Raw genomic sequence first — 21361 nt, forward strand, 5'->3', positions numbered from 1 at the left:
ATTTTAAATATTGTATTGTATATACAGTATGTATTCCAGAGACCTGCTGCTGTCCTGTGCAGTGTTGAATTTATGCTTGTCTATTGAATTAACTACATTACTACAACTGAAATCTGTTTTATAACTTATTTTTAAAGGTTGTGGGACTTTTCCAAATCTTCCTCATTACTAGAAACAATGAACCATCACACGGAATTTGTTTGTGGCCTTGACTTCAGCATCCTCACACCTGGACAGGTAATAGAATTGACAAACACAACATTTATGCTCCATTAAGTTAAGGAAAGTAACATTCTGGCTTTTCTGTTTGCTGTGGTCTCTTTGAAAGCCATTTAGTTATTTCTTGACCCAAGGGCAGAAGTGTGAAGCTGGATTGCCTTTTCTTCTATTAAGAGTAAAGGCATATCCTTGGCAGTATCACAGTACCAACTTAATAGTTACTGCTTCACTCTGAATTAAAACATTTTCTGCCCCGAAGAATTGTTACTATGTTTTAATGTTTATTGAACTGTAAAGTAGTTGCTCTTTTATGAATAAAGGGATGCTGTTGATCAGTTAGAGCATTGATTAGTTAATCAACACAGAATGCAGAAAGTATGCATACAACATATAGCCAAAAATATTGTGGGCACCTCTCCTAATTATTGGAATTGGTTATATAAGCCACGTTCATTATTACCGAGGTGCCAATACATTATACAATGACAATCATGTGCCTTTTGTTTTGCCGCAACAGTATGGGGAAGGCCCTTTCCTGTTTGAACAGAATAGTGGGTGTGTTAGAATAAGTACTAATCTATCTGTTTTTAAACAGAATTCTTTGTGTGCACCTCATTTTATTTTGTCCACTGGCCTTGAAATCTGTGTGCAAAAGCATGTCTTAGTAAAAAACTCATACTTTTGGCATATAGTGTCTGTCTCCTTTTACTTGGATTATGAAGCCATTTTAGATGTAAACTAGAAAGAGAAGTTTGAGAACAAACAAACTTCATGTTGGGTTTAAAAATGTGAAGTTACTGAATTAAATCTGATTGGCTGTTGTTGGCTCTACCCTATTTTTCTAACATTGGACCACAGTCATAAAGTAAAAAAACACTAAAATATATTTAAGGGAACCTGTTATTAATAGTGTCAGAATGACATCTGATGATTGGTGTTTGGTGGCTCCGAACACTTTTTTATAACTTGGCCTGAAGTCCACCAGTGATTATTTTTAATGAAAGTTTGAAGTGCTACCCATTTTGGATCTCGCCAAGTATTTTCAATTGTGGATGGACATTGGGGGAGGTGCACCCAACTTGTTAAGAGTGCAGAGAATGAGAATGGCAGCATTTTCATTTTAAACCAATAGAATTCAACAGGTGAAATCTGATTGGCTCTTGGTGGACCTTTTCAAACCTAAAACTGCAGTCCCCTAGTGACCAACTGTGCAGATTTTGAGGACCCAGATGTTAATACTATGAGAATGGCAGCAGGTTAAATATCCCCATTGAAATTCAGTAGGTATAATGTGATTGACTGTTGGTGGTTCCACCCAATTTTTCTAACCATGAACGCAGTTACACAGTAACTAACTCTGCAAAGTTTGTGGACCCTAGTATTAATATTTAAATAAAGTTAAGGGAACCTTACATGAAACTTGTGAGAATGGCAGTAGTTAACATTTCCCCACTGAAATCAATGAAAGAAATGTGATTGACAGTTGGTGGCTCCACCCACTTTTTTACCCTTGAATATGTAGTCATGTCATGTGGCAGTGTTTAAATGTAAAACAATGAAATTCAAAGGATGAAATCTGATTGGCTGTTGGTGGCTCTGTCGACTTTTACTAAGTAACCAACCAAGAGTTTGGGGACCCAGGTATTAATACTGTGAGAATGGCAGCAGGTTTAATTCCCCCATTAAATGTTAATGGGTGAAATATGATTGGCTGTTTGTAGCTCCTCCCAATTTTACCCACTTTTGGGCATCCAACAAATATTCAGGTTTGAGGAAGTGCCATGTTAACGGAAAGAAACGCGTAAGTCAGAGAGCACAGCATACCCACCGCATGTTAGAATCCACATTGTATGTACTTCAATAAAGCCGCTTGTTTTTTACAAAGACTGTGTCCTGACATTGTCCTCCAGAATAGCGCCCAAGATGCATGAGATCTAGTTGCGCATGGCCCCATGACTATGTTAATAAAAGTTTGGTTATTGTAGCCTCATAGCTACAGTGGCAACAATTTCCCCATTGATCGTCAGTAGGTGAAATTTTATTGGCTTCCTTTGGGTTGACTGCATGACTATGGGGTATATTTATCAAAAAGCAAAGTTAGAGATCGCCACAGTCCTCAAGAGTGAAATTCCGCCACTCTCAATTCATTTCTATGGGATTTTGAAAGGTGTATTTATCAAAGAATGAACTTTCACCCATTGATAAATACTCTTTTAAAAATCCCATAGAAATGAATGGAGAATGGTGAAATTTCACTATAGATTACTGTGGCTACCTCTTATTTCACTTTTTAATAAATATACCCTTATGTGTTTCAGGGATAGTGAGAGTAGCTTCAAAGCTGTAACATTGGCAGCAGTTTACATTTCCCCATTAAAGTCTATGGGTGAAATGTTTGGCTCTTCACACTTTGGGTCATCCAACAAAGAAACACTGTTTCATTCAGGGTGACTCCATGATTATGTTGTTCAAGTTTGGTGAGTGTAACTTCAAAGCTGTAAGAGTGGCTGCAGTTTGAAGTCTTCTCTGTCAAAGTCAGTGGAAAAATTGGGGTGTTCAGCATACCACCCCAAATAGACTGATGGCAGGATCACTTAGAAAAGTATAGGCAATCTGCTCCACTATAGGACAAAGAAGTGTGGAGAGTTTGGGTGTTGTACCTTAAAACTAGCAAGAAGCCTTTAGAAAATCGGGGGAGGGGCTAAGAATGATAATAAGCAGAAGAATAAGTTGAAGTCAAACATAATAAAATAGGTGCCCCTGTCAAACAGCTTGTAAAATATATAAATCTCAGAATTAAAAGATGCTCTACACACAAGACAACACACCGAGGCACATGAGAAATGTTCTATTATCTATAATCTGTCAACCTAATTTTTTCTAGAGAATAATGATAGCAGACTAGCAACCTAAAGTGAAACACCTCATTTTCACATCCCATGATTTTGTTTTTTTCTCATTTTACATTGTTGTTTTGTGGTCCCACATAAATATTATGCATAATACATTTCCCTGATTTTTACATTTTTACTGGATTGTACACCATTTTTTTTGGTCCCCTTAAAAATGTAAAATGGGCCTAACAAAACCCCTATCCTGGTTGTATACTATCCTATCTACCGCTGGTCCCTCCCCCCTTGAGAGGATTAAGGGCAAATGGCAAAGTGATATTCCTGATTTAGATGACGAAAAATGGAAGGACGCTCTCAAGTTGGTCACTGAGCTATCTATCTCTATGAGGGACAGGTTTATACAATTAAAATTCTTGAATAGAGTCTATTTAACTCCCTACCGATTGGCTAAAATTTATGAAAATGTTTCAGACCTATGTCCCAAGTGCAGAGAGGAACCGGGTACCTTGTTTCATGTATTCTGGACCTGTCCGGTAATCCAGGGATTTTGGAGTGTTGTACTTCAATTCTTGAATGAAAAACTCGCATTACCAAGTATTCGTTCACCGGAAAATTGTTTATTGGGGATAACGGGTGACCTCCAGTTACGCTCCTACTCTAGACTTTGTTACCTACAGCTCTTATATTTTGCCAAGAAAGCCATAATAATGCATTGGAAGTCACTTAACCCTCCTACACTGCAATATTGGCAAAAGTTGATAAATGATTCTCTCTCAAATCAGAAACTGACCTATCTGTCAAGGGGCTGCCCTGAAAAATTTGATGCTGTCTGGGGTACCTGGTTGAAAGTACAAACAGGTTAACTACAAGTATTCTAATATAATGTATATGCCAGTCTGTACCTTACCTCCCCTCCCCCTTCCTTCACAACTTTCTTTTCTAATATCTATTTCTTCTCTCTCTACCTCTACTATTCATATTGTGTATGTTGAATGTTTGAAAATTTTAAAATAAAAACTTTTAAAAAAAAAAAAAAAATGTAAAATGGGGGTTCTACTGTAGTTGGTTAGACAATACCCATTCTTAACTAGGGGCATTGTATTTTTGTTTTGTTATTTTATTAGGGAGAGTAATTATCTGCAAGTTTTTATGAATCTTCACTTCACAAGATTTTGAGCTCTAAATACCAAAAAATATTTGAATTTGAAATTTTTCATGATATAGGGATTTATTTGAAAAAAAATGTGCAAAAACTCAAATGCTTTGGAAAGCCTCAAGTGTCTTGAACGGGCCAATATCAGAAATGTATAATTTTATGGTGATTTCTAACTTCTATAGATCAAAAACACCCAGAAGTAAATTCTGTTTATTTCACATTTTAAATTATGACACACTTTAGCTTGCACGTTGAATGTCTTAATAATTACACCATTTCAAAAAAGAATTCCATAAATAACTGATCTCCCCAATAGTTTGATAAAATAGATTCCAGAGTTTTTAAAATATTGATGGATGTATGGGTTAACCGTGTATGGATGATTTTCAGGTTTCATATTTATTAGTAAGCAATTAGCCTGAATGATTCCTTGAAAGGTCTGTTGTTTGTGTAATTTAATATGATTTGACATACAAATTACATTATTATTTAGTGGTTTGCCAAGTGCCCTATAATAGCACATCATTTTTATGGAAGGCTTTGATCTATGTCAGTATACATTGAGTACATGTGGTGATTGCCTGGAGCAGTTGTACTGGCACATATGTCATAAGAAGGATCATGTATTTATTGAAAGTGACATATTCAAGAAATATGTCTTGGAGGAAGGCAATCTTAAAATCTGCCTTAAAGGAGAACTAAACCCTAAAAATGAATATGGCTAAAAACGCCATTATATATATATATATATATATATATATATATATATATATATATATATATATATATATATATATATATATATATATATATATATATATATATATATATATATATACTGAAATTACTGCACCAGCCTTAAGTTTACATTAGCAACTATGATCCAGGAAAATTAGTGGTGTCCAGGTCAAGAAATTCTCAACCAGCACCTGACCCTAACCCGCCTCCTCCCAACCCTCACCCAGCCCACTGTTGCTCCATTTATAGAGCCGCCCCGCAGTGACATCACAAAAGGGGCACATCTATAAATTTGGAAGCTGGCAGTGCTATGTCACGGGCGAGGAGAGCAGGAGAAGAACTTGACCCTAAGATTTTGTGGGGGAGCCAGTGGCGAAACTACCAGGGCTCACAACCCCTCGGGCCCGCTCGATTGCGAATCCGCCGTGATCTTCACTTCTGTGCAGCTGCATAGACTGCACTCGGGCCCCACACTTCTAGTTCCGTTACTGGCAATCTTTCAGGCCAGCCTGCACATCACTAGTGTTCAGTGTAAAAATAAAAACTGGGTAAATAGATAGGCTGTGCAAAATAAAAAGTGTTTCTAATATAGTTAGTTAGCCAAAAATGTAATGTATAAAGGCTGGAGTGACTTTATGTCTAATATAATACCCAGAACACTATATCCTGCTTTTCAGCTCTCTTGGTTTACACTGACTGGTTACCTTGGCTACCAGACAGTAACCAAGCAGAGACTTAAAGGTGGGGGGGGCACATGGGTCATATCTGTTGCTTTTGAATCTGAGTTGAATGCGGAGGATCAATTACAAACTCACTGAACAGAAATGTACCATGTGGCCCCCCCCTTCAAGTCGCTGACTAGCTCAGAGTTAAAGAGCTAAAAAGCAGGAAGTTGGATTCTGGCTGTTTTATTAGACATCTGTTCACTCCAGCCTTTATAGATTACATTTTTGGCTAACTAACTATATCAGAAACATTTTTTATTGTGCACAGCCTATCTATTTACACAGTTTTTATTTTCACACTGAACTGTTACTTTAAAAGTGTGGTGCACATGCACAGTGGTCACCTTTTGAGAAAGTCACTTTTGTGACAGAACGGCTGTTGGGGAGTCCAGCACAGGAATGGAACAGGCCATTTTTATGCAAACACAGCCGTGTTGAAAAATCAGAAGTGTTTGAAGGCGCATGGCCATAGACTGCACATAGTGCTATAATGTTTGGGATTTGTTAAAAACGGACCTATATGGCTATGATTTTTCCCTATGATGGAATTGAGCTAAGTAACACCAAATTGTGTTGTTTTTGTGACTTATAAATTGGTTTGTTGCTTGGATACACCATAAAAGAGACTTCTACTAAATTATATGCTACACAGATTGACTCTAATGCTAGTTTTTGCAGTACTCCTGGGAACTCTCCCTTATGGGCAGAGACACACTGTCAGATTCAGGGAGATTAGTTGCCCGGCAACAAATCTCCTCATCTTCGGGGCAACTAATCTCCCCGAACTGCCTTCCCTTGCCTTCCCACTGGCTAGAATGAAAATGGCCGGCAGGATGGCACTCGGAGTGCTTCGTTTTCCGAAGGCGCCCAAAGTTTCCTCGTAAGGCAACTTCGTCGACTTCAGAAAACTAAGCTCTCCGAGTGCCATCCAGCCGGCCATTTTCATTCTAGCCAGGGGAAGGCAGTTCGAGGAGATTAGTCACCCTGAAGAAGAGGAGATCTGTTGTCGTGCGACTAATCTCTCCGAATCTGACAGTGTGTCTCTGCCCTAAAGCGATATGATACCCAATACCCACTAATAACCTCACAATACCTGCTGCAGCTCTTATAACAATGATTTGTCAATTTTCCCAGGCCTTTGAAATGGCCATATATGGGCATATGATATATGAATTTACCAGAGGGGCCCCTCCAAATACTGTGATTTGTTTTTTATGGGATAGGGTATTTTAACATGTGGTGTATAAATAAGTAACAAGTGGTATATAAATAAAAGAAGTTGTATAAAATAAATAATAGGATGATTTACATTTTTTTGACAAAGGCTGGACTATTTCTCAAAAGTTAATGCGCCCTTTAAATAGATATGTGCAATATACCCTAAAAGCATTGCTTTGTCTTTTGAGGCAACTTCATGTACCTAGCACAGTAAATTAACAGGTGCTACATATGTGATTATTATTTCAGTTTACTTCAATTTTTGTTACATTATATATTCAGTGTAATGAAGTTACCTGGTGTTCTAGTGGGCAGCATCGGGGTCCAACGCCGCATCCCTGGTGTGGACGCCCGCTGCTCCCTTCCTGGTTCCGCCTATCCTTATTTCTTATTTATTAAGGCGCTGGCGTGATGACGAAATTCAAATGGTATAAAAAGCCCATTTAGATTGCAGGACTTTGCCCGTTGTTATGTTCAATTTGCCTTGTTCCAGGGTGCTTTATACTTGTATTCTGACTGATCTATTGTGTTTTGACCCTTGCCTGCCTGATTTACTACTCTGATCTCTCCAATCCTGATCCTGCCTGCCTGTGACTATTCTGTGCTCTCTATCCTGATTCCGGCCTGTCTGACCATTCTATCTGCTTGTGCTGGCCTGGCCTGCCTGTTCCTGGTGGTGTTCTTCCTTGCAGTATCCTGGTGAGACGATCGTGCCCCTTTGCTCGTCCAGAGCTTTGCTCCTCTCTCTGTTAAGACCTGGTGGCATCCAATTTGCCGAGGGCTCCTCCCGAGGTGAAAGGTGGTGGTTAAACGCAGAAGTGAGAGCCGAGACCAGGGAGCTTAGCTTGGGTTCTGGATATAGGGTGCCGAACGTGACATTCAGATATCAGTCTTACAGTGGACAATGTTAAAGATTGATGGAGTTATATAAGTTCATATAAGAACAAATAATGAGTAGATTCTGACAATGGCATTGTAACCAGAAACACCATGAAATATCATGGGGCCACATACTACATACTTAGCAGGGCCCTGCTTATTAGTTCACTAAACACCTGGACCCCCTGAGTGGTAGACCCTACCAACTAAGTAGAGTGCCCAATAGAAGAAATCCCATACGACCAAGCCTCCCCAACCCCACTCCATTACACCAAGAACACACTCACAGTCTGCCAGTAACCCATCCATTTCCTACAGGCCCTGCCCCATTGCAACTAATTAATCCAACATTGATGTATTTTGGTGCCCCCCTCTGCCATAGCACCCCTGCATGAGGTCTGTCATGGTTAAGGAGAAGAAAAGGGTTAATTGCCAGGCCTGCCAATTTGTGGTATGATTATAATGACCTGCATCTGCCCAGGGCTGTGCACAGTAGATAAGAACTCAGAGCTTATATGCAAAAAGATTTGCACTACTGTACATCCTTGATCCATCTATTGATCCTATCTACTTTATTCATAAGGATAACTCTGAAGGACAAAAAGACTTTGAAATTAATATTGTCCTACAATATTTGATAGGACGTTAATTGATTATGTATTCTACTGCATTTCTGTGCATATTTTGTAAATACAAATATAATTTAAATATATTTAAATTTAAATATAATATAATTTAAAAGTATTTCTCCTATATTTACTTTCAGCGCTACTGTTTGATAACAGGGAAACATGTTACTTTGGATTTTCACTACTAAAATCACTGCTGTTTGGCCCTTAATTCCCCTAACAATAATATTTTATAATAGAAAAATGCAAAAAAAACTTTAGAACTGCATGCTAAAAAATGGTATAATTGATTTAGAAGTCAGTGGGCTTGTTCAGCTGAGATCACAGTGCTGATCTTGGCATGGAGATTACAGGCTGGTTTCTTCACAGCACGAAAAGAAGCCACTGTACATTTTTATTGTCAAACGAGTATTCACTCAAATAACAACTAGCCTTCTACCCACGCATGCAGAATCATTATAGAAGCATTTCAGAAGGCAATAATTCCTTGTTCGGTATTTAAGTTAAGAAAAAAAAATCTCTTGTCATCCCTTACCTCTAAAACTCTTATTTTGTAACAGTGGTCCCTAGGACAAGCATATTCAACATCTGGCTTTCATGCTGCACTAAAGGAGGGATTATAAAATTTGTAGTTTTGCAATAGCTGGTTTAGCAATGCCTTTTTTTCTTCAATTTACATATGCCTTTTAATGCTACATCTTTTAGGTTGTTATTGGACAAGACCTTGCAATGAACAAGCTTATTTTAGCAGCTTATTTCAGCAATAGAAAAATCTGAATAGTGTCAAATTATAGCTGCAGTAATATAAATAATGTAGGTATGGAAGTAAGTTTGAGAACACATTCATTGCCAGTCTCCATCCTCACTAAGTCTTCAAAATAGGTAGGTTAGAACATCCTATTAATATGAAAATTCAGAGTTAGGAAGCTTCTTCTTATCACACTGTCTTTGTACTGCTATGTGAATAGGAACATTTCCTTTTTAATCGTGCATGTGAGATTTAATAAAGAGAAAATGTGTGTTTGCACATAGTATGTCTATATTAATATAGATTGAGCAGGAGATGGACAGAGCCTATAGAGCTCGCTAGCTAGGCTGAATACAATAACTGGCTTCATAGCAGTGTGAGGGCTTTGTGAAAAATTTAAACACATGCTGCTTTTTTTTTTTTTTTTGCTAAAAGCTGAGCACATAAAAGCTAAAATAGACACAATCATAACACTGCAAACACTCTCCTTACCTCCTCCATATAGGAGGACAGCCTATCTGCAGGAATTGTCAGTAGAGCCCAAAACGTATCATTAATATCACATTTAAGGGGGTTGTAAACAGACCAATGTTTGGTTTATCTAGCCAATTAACCCATTGGTTGACACAATTTTTAATTAAAAATTCTGGTCCTTCACCTACTCTCCCTCCTTGAGGGAATCCTTATCTTTTTTTATTTTCACCTCTTTTTTACATACATGAGATGGCCCAGAGTTGGGATAAAAACATGCAGTCCTAGATAGTTAACTCATTACTAGGTAACAATTGGTTAGTGACGAGGTGTACAAGCTAACCTAATGGCTTTTCTGCCATTTCAACATGCCTTTCTAGCCCAAATCTCAGTTGTGCCTTATCCTAATAGCTTTTGAAATACAGGTATGTGATCCATTATCTAGAAATCCATTATCCAGAAAGCTCCAAATTACAGAAAGGATGTCTCCCATAGGCTCCATTATAATCAAATAATCCAGATTTTAAAATTAGATTTTCCTTTTCTCTACATAGTATGTTGTACTTGATCCCAACTAAGATATAATTAATCCTTATTGTAAGCAAAACCAGCCTTTTGGATTTATTTAATGTTTACATGATTTTCTAGTAGACTTAAGGTATGAAGATCCAAATTACAGAAATATCCTTTATCTGGAAAACCCCAAGTCCCAAGCACTCTAGTGATTCCTAAAAATCAATTAGAAATCAGCAAAAGAGAAGGAGCACACATGTAGATGTCAAACAATCCATTTCTTGGAGACCTGAGCAATGCTGACCAAAATATTATCTCATTTGATGTTTGTTGCAAAAAGCAAACATATACTGGGTCAACAAAGAAATTTCAGGAAAATTTCAGGAAAACTTTAGCACTAGCGATGGGCGAATCTGAACATTTTTGCTTTGCCAAAGATTTCCTCAAAATGCATTGAAGTCTATGGACGACAGCACAACAAATTCTATGGGGGTTGTTTGCGTGGCGAAACTTGGCCAAAAATTTCACACATCACTATTTAGCACCTTAGATTGGGACATGCTTTTTGGGTTAAAAACACACAACAGAAATTATTGTTCTTTGAAATGATTTTTAATGATTGCTATTTTCAGTTTATTCCTTTAAAAGAGAATATAGAAATGTTAGGGATCACCCTTATATGGTTTAACTCATAAGTTAAAAGAAATGAAGAGGAAGTCATTTAAAACATCAAGCATAGAGGCTTCTTTTAAAACACAATATACAAAAATAAAAATAGGACAAATGTTAATAGCAGCAATCAAGCAGGCAAAAATAGAAAATTAGTAATTGATTGCTTTAGATACAAACACAACCCCCCCCCCCCAAATGTAAATTGTAAAGGATGCTGACAGTGTGACTTTGTTTTAAAATTAATTTGTTATAAGGGACTCTGAAGAATCAAATGTCCTTTTTTTTCCTTTCAACAGAGGAGTTAGGGAGAAAACACACATGGCGATTCATTGTCACCACGACTTTAAAAAAAAAAAAAAAAAACGTGATCGCATAGGCTGATCTCAACTTGGAGAAAGCAAAACTGATTGTATTGCAATATACACACATGCCCTACCCTAATTTATGTTCCTGTGTATAGGGACCTCCAACTGGCTCACCCAACCGATATCTTGCCAGATGTCGATTGGCAAGGTTTGTTTTTCCCTTGTACAGCATTTCTCACTGCAACGGCTCAAATACCCACCATTATAATTCAATTGTTTGGCCCTCGGTCATCAATCAGATTAAAGGTAATAAATAGCAATTTCTCAAAAATGGAGAGGGAGCCTTGCATGCATTGAAAGTTATTTTGGAAGTAAAGATATTCTAACCGGGGGGGGGGGATTATTTATCCACCAGTGTTCTGCTTTTCTGCTGGAGTAACCTGATAATTTGCTCCTTTTCAGAGCAAGTAATGAGTGAAAACCAACCATGAAAGGGACTGTTTGTGCTAATTGGATAAGAGTAGCACAAATATAACTTTTATTATGCTATGGAATGGCTAATACTTAGCAACTTTTAATTTTTATATAGTTTTTTTAATTATTTGACTTCTTCTTCTGTCTCTTTCCAGCTTTTAAATGGGGGTCACTGACCCCATCTAAATACAAATCAAGGCTACAAATGTATTGTTGGTCATTTTTATTACTAGTTTTTCTAATCTGGCCTTCTCCTTCTTATTTCAGTCTCTTGTTTAAATCTATGCACCATAGCAACCAAATTGCCAAAATTGCAATCTAGAGAGCTGTTTAATAAAATGTTATAAATAAATAAAATTAACTAAAACCACAAACATTAAAAAAAATATAAAAACCAGTGGAAAATGTACTCAGAATATCACACTCTACATCATACTACAAGTTAATTTAAAGGAACCTTTGTACGTTCCAGCGCATTGACAGTTAAAAACAAACATGTTACATTTTCACTGTATACCTATTAATGTACCAGTCATTATAAGGATATTATCTGATTATTTTATAAAACCATAAAAATCCAATGTAATTATTTAGTAGCATTCCGTAAGCATTCTTGCCTGAGGGTACTAGTTCAGTGGAGCCTACTGACAACATTAAACGGTTGGTTTGTATCAAAACAGTATAGAAACACTATGAGCAGTGCTCATAGCATTAGTGTTTATATATATATATATATATATATATATATATATATATATATATATATATATATATATATTATTAACATGTATTTATATAGCGCCAACATATTGCGTAGCACTGTAAAGTAACTGTGATTATACAACTACATCACATGAATTACATACATAGAATATATGGAGTAACAAACATCACAATCAATACAGGTACAAAGAGGTGAGGAAGGCCCTATGCATAGGCATACAGTCTAAAGGGAAGGGAGTAATACACAAGGTGTGGGAGTGGGCAAGATCGAAGTAAGTGGGTGAGAAATGTGGTGTTGTATGTGGTGTTGCGTTTGGTATATATATATATATAGTCTCTCTCTCTCTATATCTTTATTTATTTTTATAGTTGTGCTCAGAGGTTTAGATACCAAAATGTTTGTTCAAATGTTTTTGGAATATTGTTCAAGCGAAGCTATTTATTATCTTAGAATTGTGTATATCATTTAGTAATCTTGTTTTGTTTATTGGCTGGTTTGTATATAAATCTGTATGTTTAGTGTATATACCCATTTATTGTACAGCGCTACTGAATATGTTGGTGCTTTATAAATACATCCTAATGATAACTGCAAAAATACAAGTTGCCCTGATAAAAAGTTTACATTTCTTTGAATTTTTGGGCTGATAATATACACTTAAGTTGATACACAGGTTGAGATATGTATACTGTATATGCACCCAAATTCTTAGGGTGTCTTTCTTAAAGGTGAACTAGGGGTAGGCAAAAGAGGCTGGTGCCTACAGCATAATACGGGGGGGGTTCGTATAGGTCACCATCATACATTGCATTGCTGCTCCTGTTCATCAGTAATTGAAGACAGCACTTATCAGAATAATGTATATAGTAGGAATAAACAGCATGAAGGCAGTACATGTTTTTTCGTGTACAACCCTTTTACAAGTGTATTCACTTGAAAAAGGGTTGTACCCGAAACCTGTAGTGTTGACACTGCTAATAAATGAAAAACTTGCAGTTTGAAAATACTGCCTTGATGCTGTTTATTCCTACTATATACATTATTCTGATTACTTTGGGGAGTGTGACACAGGCTCCTTGGAATCTACAGTAATATAACTTTTGGAATTACATGCTGAGACCAGCAACTTGCCTTACCTCAAGACAGCACTTATCAGAAACGTAACTAGAGGGGGATGGGCCCTGGCGCAGGACACCCCCATCCGTACACCCGGAACTGGGCGGAAATATGCGCCGCAAAGCGGCGCGCGGACTGCTGGGGGCCCTGAGAGGGTTCGGCCCCTGGCCCGCTCGCACCCCCTGCTCCCCCGGTAGTTCTGGCACTTATATTTTTACCCAACACTGCTGTTGGTGTACCTCAAGGCTCCATTCATTCATCCTGTCTATTCTTAATCTACACAACTGGTCTAGGTCAACTGTGATCTGCTCTTTTAGGTTTCAGTAAAATTTATATGAAGATTAACCCTTTCCCTGCCAGCCGTTTTGTCCTAGATGTGAACATCTACTGCCAAGCAGTTTTTAGACAATTTGTACTCTTTCACTTTAAGGGCCTTTTCTGGGGCGGTCTTTTAGTTTACTCAGTAAAACAATATATTGTTTTTTTCAGGACAACCTGAACTTTAAAAATATGCAAGAATTTTGGTGTAATTCTACTTCTGTAAAAATATATAGGCTTCTAAGTGTCTAATAAAATAAAAAAAATCATGTTTCACAAAGAACAATCACATATATCAGAAACATCATTTATTTTATGTACGAGAACACAGCCGATTTGGAAAGGTCTATGTCTCCTGAATGTGGCAATACCAAATATATATAGTTTTATGCAGATTTCTCACTTGTATAGATCAAAATCTCTAAGCAGTATACTACCAAATTTCCAAAGCACCGCTCCCCAAACGGCATACTTCTGATTTCAAGGCCAAACATTCCGCTAACAGTAGGTTTACCCAAGAAAACTACCCATTATTAGAAAGAACAGATTCTGGTGAATCAAAAATGGGTAAGTATATCTTTGTACTCCAAACTACCAAGTTGCAATTGTTTCCCAAAGTTATAATGTTTTATAGAAATTTGTCAATTTTTTGAAAAATTACCTCAAAGCTTCCACTCTACAGCATCATATCTCCCACACCTCATTAGGTATCAATGTAAAACAAATATGAAAGCCTGGGGTCCACTGAACAGTTTGATGCCCAATATGTATCGGTTTACCTAAACATGTGGTATATAGGGGCCCTAAAATGTAGACACCCCATTTGAGCTATCAGTTCTGTAATTCCAGATACTGCAAAATCAACACATTTACATAGTTTTGGGAGGTGGGGCAAAGGTAGAAAAAAGTAAGTTCACCCTAGAATACCATATATTTTCGGAAACTACACATTCCCACAAATCCAAATTGGGTATGCATGTCTTTTTACTCCAAAGTACCAAGCCGCAAATCATTCCTAAATTTGGTGATTTTGGTGACATTTCCAAAAATCACCTCAAAATTCCCACCCTGCAGCATTGTATGTCCCACATACTTTTAGGTATCAAGAGAAATCACCCCAAAAATGAAAGCCTAGGGTCCTCTGAACAGTTTGATGTCCAATATGTATAGGTGTACCTAAGCACGTGGCATATAGGGGCCCCAAAATGAAGACACCCCCCCATATGGTCTGTCATTTCAGGTACTGCAAAATCAACACATTTACATTGTTTTGGGGACAGCAAAGGTAGAAAAAAGTAAGTTCACCCCAGAAAACCATATATTTTGGGAAAGTACACATTCCCCCCGAATCCAAATTGGGTATGCATGTCTTTCTACTCCAAAGCACCAAGCTGCAAAATGTTCCTAAGTTTGACAATTTTAGGGACATTTTCAAAAATCACCTCAAAACGTCCACCCTGCCGCATCGTATGTCCCACATACTTTTAGGTATCAAGAGAAATCACCCCAAATATGAAAGCCTAGGGTCCTCTGAACAGTTTGATACACAATATGTATAGGTGTACCTAAGCACGTGGCATATAGGGGCCCCAAAATGAAGACACCCCCCCATATGGTCTGTCATTTCAGGTACTGCAAAATCAACACATTTACATTGTTTTGGGGACAGCAAAGGTAGAAAAAAGTAAGTTCACCCCAGAAAACCATATATTTTTGGAAAGTACACATTCCCCCCGAATCCAAATTGGGTATGCATGTCTTTCTACTCCAAAGCACCAAGCTGCAAAATGTTCCTAAGTTTGACAATTTTAGGGACATTTTCAAAAATCACCTCAAAACGTCCACCCTGCCGCATCGTATGTCCCACATACTTTTAGGTATCAAGAGAAATCACCCCAAATATGAAAGCCTAGGGTCCTCTGAACAGTTTGATACACAATATGTATAGGTGTACCCAAGCACGTGGCATATAGGGGCCCCAAAAGGAAGATCCCCATATGGTCTGTCATTTCAGGTACTGCAAAATAAACACATTTACATTGTTTTGGGGGGGGGCTAAGGTATAAAAAAGTGCATTCCTACTTTCACTGTTCTATACTGGAAAAGATATTTACGTTATCCTCTGTCAATGTATCTATTTTTGAAAAATAAAAGAGATTATAAAAAAAAAAAAGTGCATTCATCCCAGAAAACCATATATTTTCGGAAAGTACACATTCCAAATTGGGTATGCATGTCTTTGTACACCAAAGTATCAAGCCGCAAACCATTCCTAAATTTGGTGATTTTGGTGACATTTCCAAAAATCACCTCAAAATTTTCACCCTGCAGCATTGTATGTCCCACATACTTTTAGGTATCAAGAGAAATCACCCCAAATATGAAAGCCTAGGGTCCTGTGAACAGTTTGATACACAATATTTATAGGTGTACTCAAGCACGTGGCATATAGGGGCCACAAAAGGAAGACCCCCATATGGTCTGTCATTTCAGGTACTGCAAAATCAACACATTTACATCGTTTTGGGGGGGGGGGGGGCAAAGGTAGAAAAAAGTATGTTCACCCCAGAAAACCATATATTTTCGGAAAGTACACATTCCCATGAATCTAAATTGGGTATGCATGTCTTTGTACTCTAAAGTATCAAGCCACAAACCATTCCTAAATTTGTTGATTTTGGTGACATTTCCAAAAATCACCTCAAAATTTCCACCCTGCAGCATTGTATGTCCCACATACTTTTAGGTATCAAGATAAATCACCCCAACTATGAAAGGTTAGGGTCCTCTGAACAGTTTGATGCCCAATATGTATAGGTGTACCCAAGCACGTGGCATATAGGGGCCCGAAACGATTACCCCCATATGGTCTGTCATTTCAGGTACTGCAAAATCAATACATTTACATCGTTTTGAGGGGGGGGCAAAGGTAGAAAAAAGTGCGTTAACCCCATAAAACCATATATTTTTGGAAAGTACACATTCCTGCGAATCCAAATTGGGTATGCATGTCTTTGTACACCAAAGTACCAAGTCGCAAGCCTTTCCTAAATTTGGCGATTTTTTACATTTCTGAAAATCGCCTAAAAATATTGCAATTGGCCGCATTTATCTCACCCAATTTCTTACATACAATTGTAAAACACTATAAATATTGATGCCAAGGGTCTACTGAACAGTTTGATGCCCAATATGCATAGATATACCAAGGCAGCTGGCATGTGCGGACCCCAAATAAAAATAGTGAATATGAGTTTTCTCCGCTGCCGATTCGCCTTCTGTGAACATAGACCCTTGACTTCATATTATGTGACCCTCCTAACAGCAACGACCCCCCCCCCCAAAACCATATATTTTTTGGAAAGTACACATTGTGCCGATTCCAACAAAGATAACGACGTCTTTCTACACTAAACTACCAAACTGCAAAGCTTTTCTAAACATATAGGTTTTTACAACATTTCTGAAAATCGCCTAAAAATGTTGCAGTTTGCCGCATTTATCACACAAAATGTTTTACGTACAAAGAAAAATCTCTCTAAATATGGACGTCCGAGGTCTAATGAATAGTTTGATGCCCAATATGCATAGATTTACCAAAGTATGTGTTGTGTGAAAAACGTGCCTATGAATTTTCACACTAGCCAACTAAGCTGCAGAAAAGAGAACCCTAACTGTGCGTTATGTGCCGTACGACCCCCAAACTGTAAAAAGACCCCCAGAAACTCATATATTTTTGGAAAGCACATATTTTGGCAGATCAAACTAAGTAAAATCTATCTTTCTATACCAAAGCACCAAACAGCAAAACTATACTAAAGATACATAAGGAACAATAATGCAGGGATAAAATTGCCACAAAACTACAAAAATAGCGTAAATCAATGAAATAACAAAATAATTGTTCTGACAGCGTAATTAGTGTCCAAAATCGATTATCCAATAGTCATGCTGCCAAAATGACACGTTTTTAGGCAAAAAAAACAAAAGATAACAGTACAATGAAAACGTAAAAAAAAAAAAAAAAACCTGTTTGTGTATACATATTTGTGCACTAATAAAAGTTGTCTGAGTGTGCAAATACATGTAAATTAGTGTAAATAGCTGCACAAAAGGGACCAAGTGTGATAAAATAAAAAATAAAAAAATAAATATCAATCTTTACTAAAATGTATATGAAAGTGTATAAATGTACTGTAAGTATGTGTAGGTGCAGGTAAGTGTGTAAAAAAAACGTGCGCTTACTGTTTTTGGAGCAGGAGGATCGCTGTCATCGCTGGAGATGTCCTGGCAGCGTGTCTGCAGAGTTGTTGCGCAGCAGGAAGTGCGTGGGCGGCTCTGCAGGCAGGAAGAAGGTGAGTTGAGTAGCAGACGATCCATGCGATGCGTCTGCTACTTTGAAGTCGGATCTGCGACAATCGAGTCTACAGATGATGGCCTTCTAATGAGCGTTCTCTATAAAGGGTTTCAAAATAAGAGATACAACCTGGTGAAGATACTCAGCAGCTTTTGTTTATGATGTTAACAAAGTAGGAATGCAATGAATCCACTATTTTGGAATTCGGACAAATCTTTTATGAAGGATCTGGCCAAATCCTTAATCAAATCTGATCCCTAATGTGCATATTTAATTCAGGCTAAGGAAGGGTTACAAAGAACAAAGAAGGGTTACAAAGAAAGTTACAATCACAATGTCATTGTTCATGTGGCAAAAAGCCAAGGGCTTGGTTTGGCTGGGCACTTTGGCTTTTCAAATTCAGCTGGAGAAGGTGGAAACCTGAATCAAATCCTCAAATCAAGAGGGTTCAGAAGCTCTTTCAGGCTTTCAGAGTTCTGTTCATGGGGTAACCATCTTGGATTCTGTTTGGTGTGTCAGTGACACAAACATGGTCAATGTGCTATGAGCAGCTGTTGAGAAGCTAATCTTAAGAAAATTTTGATTACCTTGCAGACCCCATTTAAGAACTTACATCTGACAGTGGATGTTAAATTACTGTTATAAAACTATGAGATGGCTCAAAAATAGTGATGGGCGAATTTGCAAAATTTGAAAAATTCGCGAACCGGCGCCCGTTGTTTGACTCCGGCGTCGGTTTTTTCGAAAAAAAATTTTTTGACGCTGGCGAATTTTTGCCACGAATTTTCGCGGGCGTTTCGCAAATTTATTCGCTGGCGGCGAATTCGCCACGAATTCACGCCTGGCGAATAAATTCGGCCATCACTACTCAAAAACAGTGTTCACTTAAAGTGGTTGTTCACCTTCCAAACACTTTTTCAGTTCAGTTGTTCTCAGATTGTTCACCATAATTCGCATTTAGTTGATACATTTCTCAGCAGCATCTGTGGAAAATTAGCAACTATTGTATCAATTCTAACAGCTGCCTTTAGGGCAGAAACACACACTTCCCGCCGGCTACAGTGTATCTGTGGCGGGATGGCACTCGGAGCGCTTCGTTTTCTGTGATTGCTTCACAAGGAAATTTCGGGCGACTTCGGAAAATGTAACGCTCCGAGTGCCATCCCCCCGGCAATTTACATTCTAGCCGGCTGGGCAGTTTGGGGAGATTAGTCGCCCGAAGTAGAAGAGATTTGTCGTCGGGCGATCAATCTCCCCGAATCTGAGCGTGTGTCTCTGTCCTTAATCTGAGTGTGTGTCTCAGCTCCCCGCCTGTTGATCTTATCAAAGTCTGTTCTGAATATCAGTGGCACTGCACATGCTCAGTGTGCTCTGTTCTGTTTTCCTGGGACTAACCCCTTTCCAAAGGGTATTTATCCCTGGAGAAATTTGCGGGGAAATTCCCAAGAAGCGTTCCCTTTTCATAAATATGTCCCCCTGCAACTGAACCGCCTGTCTCCTCCTGTCCTCCAAACTGCCTCTCCCTGCTGCTCTGCATATGGACAGGATTATCTTGGTGAGACAAAACATTGCAAATTACTCTCATACTACATTTTCCGGTGCTCTGACTGCAGGTTGCTGTTTTATTCTGGCTTGTTCAGCAATTCCAGATACAAAAAGCTTAGTGGCAGCAGAACATAGAACACTGAAATGCTTACTTCTGTGAACACTAGATTACAACACTATGCCTGTAAAATCAGTTCCAGCAGAGAACCAGGATGCAATGGTTAGGGGAAGTCATGCAGGATTATTCAGTATACAAGCTGCAAGCTTTCTACAAGTACTCTTTTTATGTGAATGAGAACTTGAGGACCCAGCAACCATGGGCAAAATTTGAGTGTGTCTATCAGACAAGGAAGATCAAAAGGTTATATTCCTGTTTATGTTATGCATGGTGAGTTATAAACTCCAAATGCCACAGTATTAAGATTTGCTGTACCTTACTTTGTTCAGGGAGCAGCCCGAACTGTGTACAGGTTGAAATAAGAAAATGTAATAAAATCCAACAAATATCCCAGTTACATTTGTCCTGCAAGGACTATGACCCTTTGAACAATTCTGGGAAAAAATGGTCTTCAACAATTTAGATTCTTACATCTGTGTTATAATCTGGGTTATAATACAATGTTTTGTGAATCTTCTAATTTTAGAAAATAATCTTATTGCCCAAAATGTAAGAATTATAATATGGACATTTTCCACTATATTTGGTCATGTCCTCCTATCAAGACATTTTGGGATAATAGCCAAGAAATGTATGAGAAAAGTAACTTTAAAATTAAACTTTTCCCACAATTTGCTCTTCTTGATTTTATAGACTATCTTCAAGAATCAGATAAAGATTCACTTCCTAATATCTCTGTCAAAATGATTAATTTTTGTTTGTTGCAGCACAAAAGACAATTTTTTTAACTGGATTAAAGATCCTGCTCCTGTATTGGAAATTGTTCTTCAATGCATTCAATGTTTACAGGATGCAGTTAGATATAAAGTAGGCGATCATTCGATAAGGAAACAATTTAAATCAAAATGGTCTATCTATTTAGAAACTTTAGAAGGGACAAAAAAGAAATTTATTAACAACTTTATGGGTAAAGAATTTGAGATCCGAAAAGGTATTGTCACTGGTCAAGCTTGAATTAAACCCTTTAACTGCCAAGCACATAGGTACTACGTTCTGGCTAAAAAATGCTCTAAGTGCCAAGCACATAGTGCCTACGTGCTTTGCATTAAAGGGTTTCCTCACTGCACTGGTGGCTTTAGCTACAGGACTGTAGCAGGACCCGACGGCATCACACGGTCTCCGGGACATAGCACCAGCCCACTCACTTCCTGGTCTGCCATTGTGATCCTCCAATGCTGCCAAGGTCCCTCCTGCACACACAAACGAAAAGTGGCCTTTCGTTTTCAAATTTGCATGCTTTTACACAATCATACAGGCAATTACACACACACACTACACATTTTACTAAAGTTCGTTTTTTGGGTTATTTTTTTGCTTTTCTGGCTTTTTTTCTTTTTCATACTCTTTCACATATTTACACATTCACTCACACATATTCACACATTTATACACTTTTTAGAACTGTACACACATGCATACACAAGCACACGCCGTGTCGGATCAGTTATTTTATTTCATTGATTTGCCAAATTGTGTTTGATTTTTATGGTTTTATTGTGGTTTTATGTTTGCATTGTTCCTTAC

The 21361-nt window shown here is 37.9% G+C and overlaps 1 protein-coding gene across 3 annotated transcripts in view; it reads left to right on the top strand.

The window, feature by feature from the left end:
* LOC121394208 (peroxisomal targeting signal 2 receptor-like) overlaps positions 1-21361 on the top strand; it is a 193152-nt gene that overhangs the window by 155327 nt on the left and 16464 nt on the right. For all 3 annotated transcript variants that reach the window (XR_005961555.1, XM_041564526.1, XM_041564527.1), the window contains one exon: positions 138-237. Coding sequence is in view for 2 of the 3 variants with exons in the window: in XM_041564526.1 (XP_041420460.1) it covers positions 138-237 (100 nt within the window). In the remaining variant the exon portion in view is untranslated. Of the gene's footprint in view, positions 1-137; positions 238-21361 lie in introns of those variants that run through there.

The sequence above is a fragment of the Xenopus laevis genome, chromosome 5S (genome assembly GCF_017654675.1).
Source record: "Xenopus laevis strain J_2021 chromosome 5S, Xenopus_laevis_v10.1, whole genome shotgun sequence".
NCBI classification, from domain to species: Eukaryota; Metazoa; Chordata; class Amphibia; order Anura; family Pipidae; genus Xenopus; species Xenopus laevis.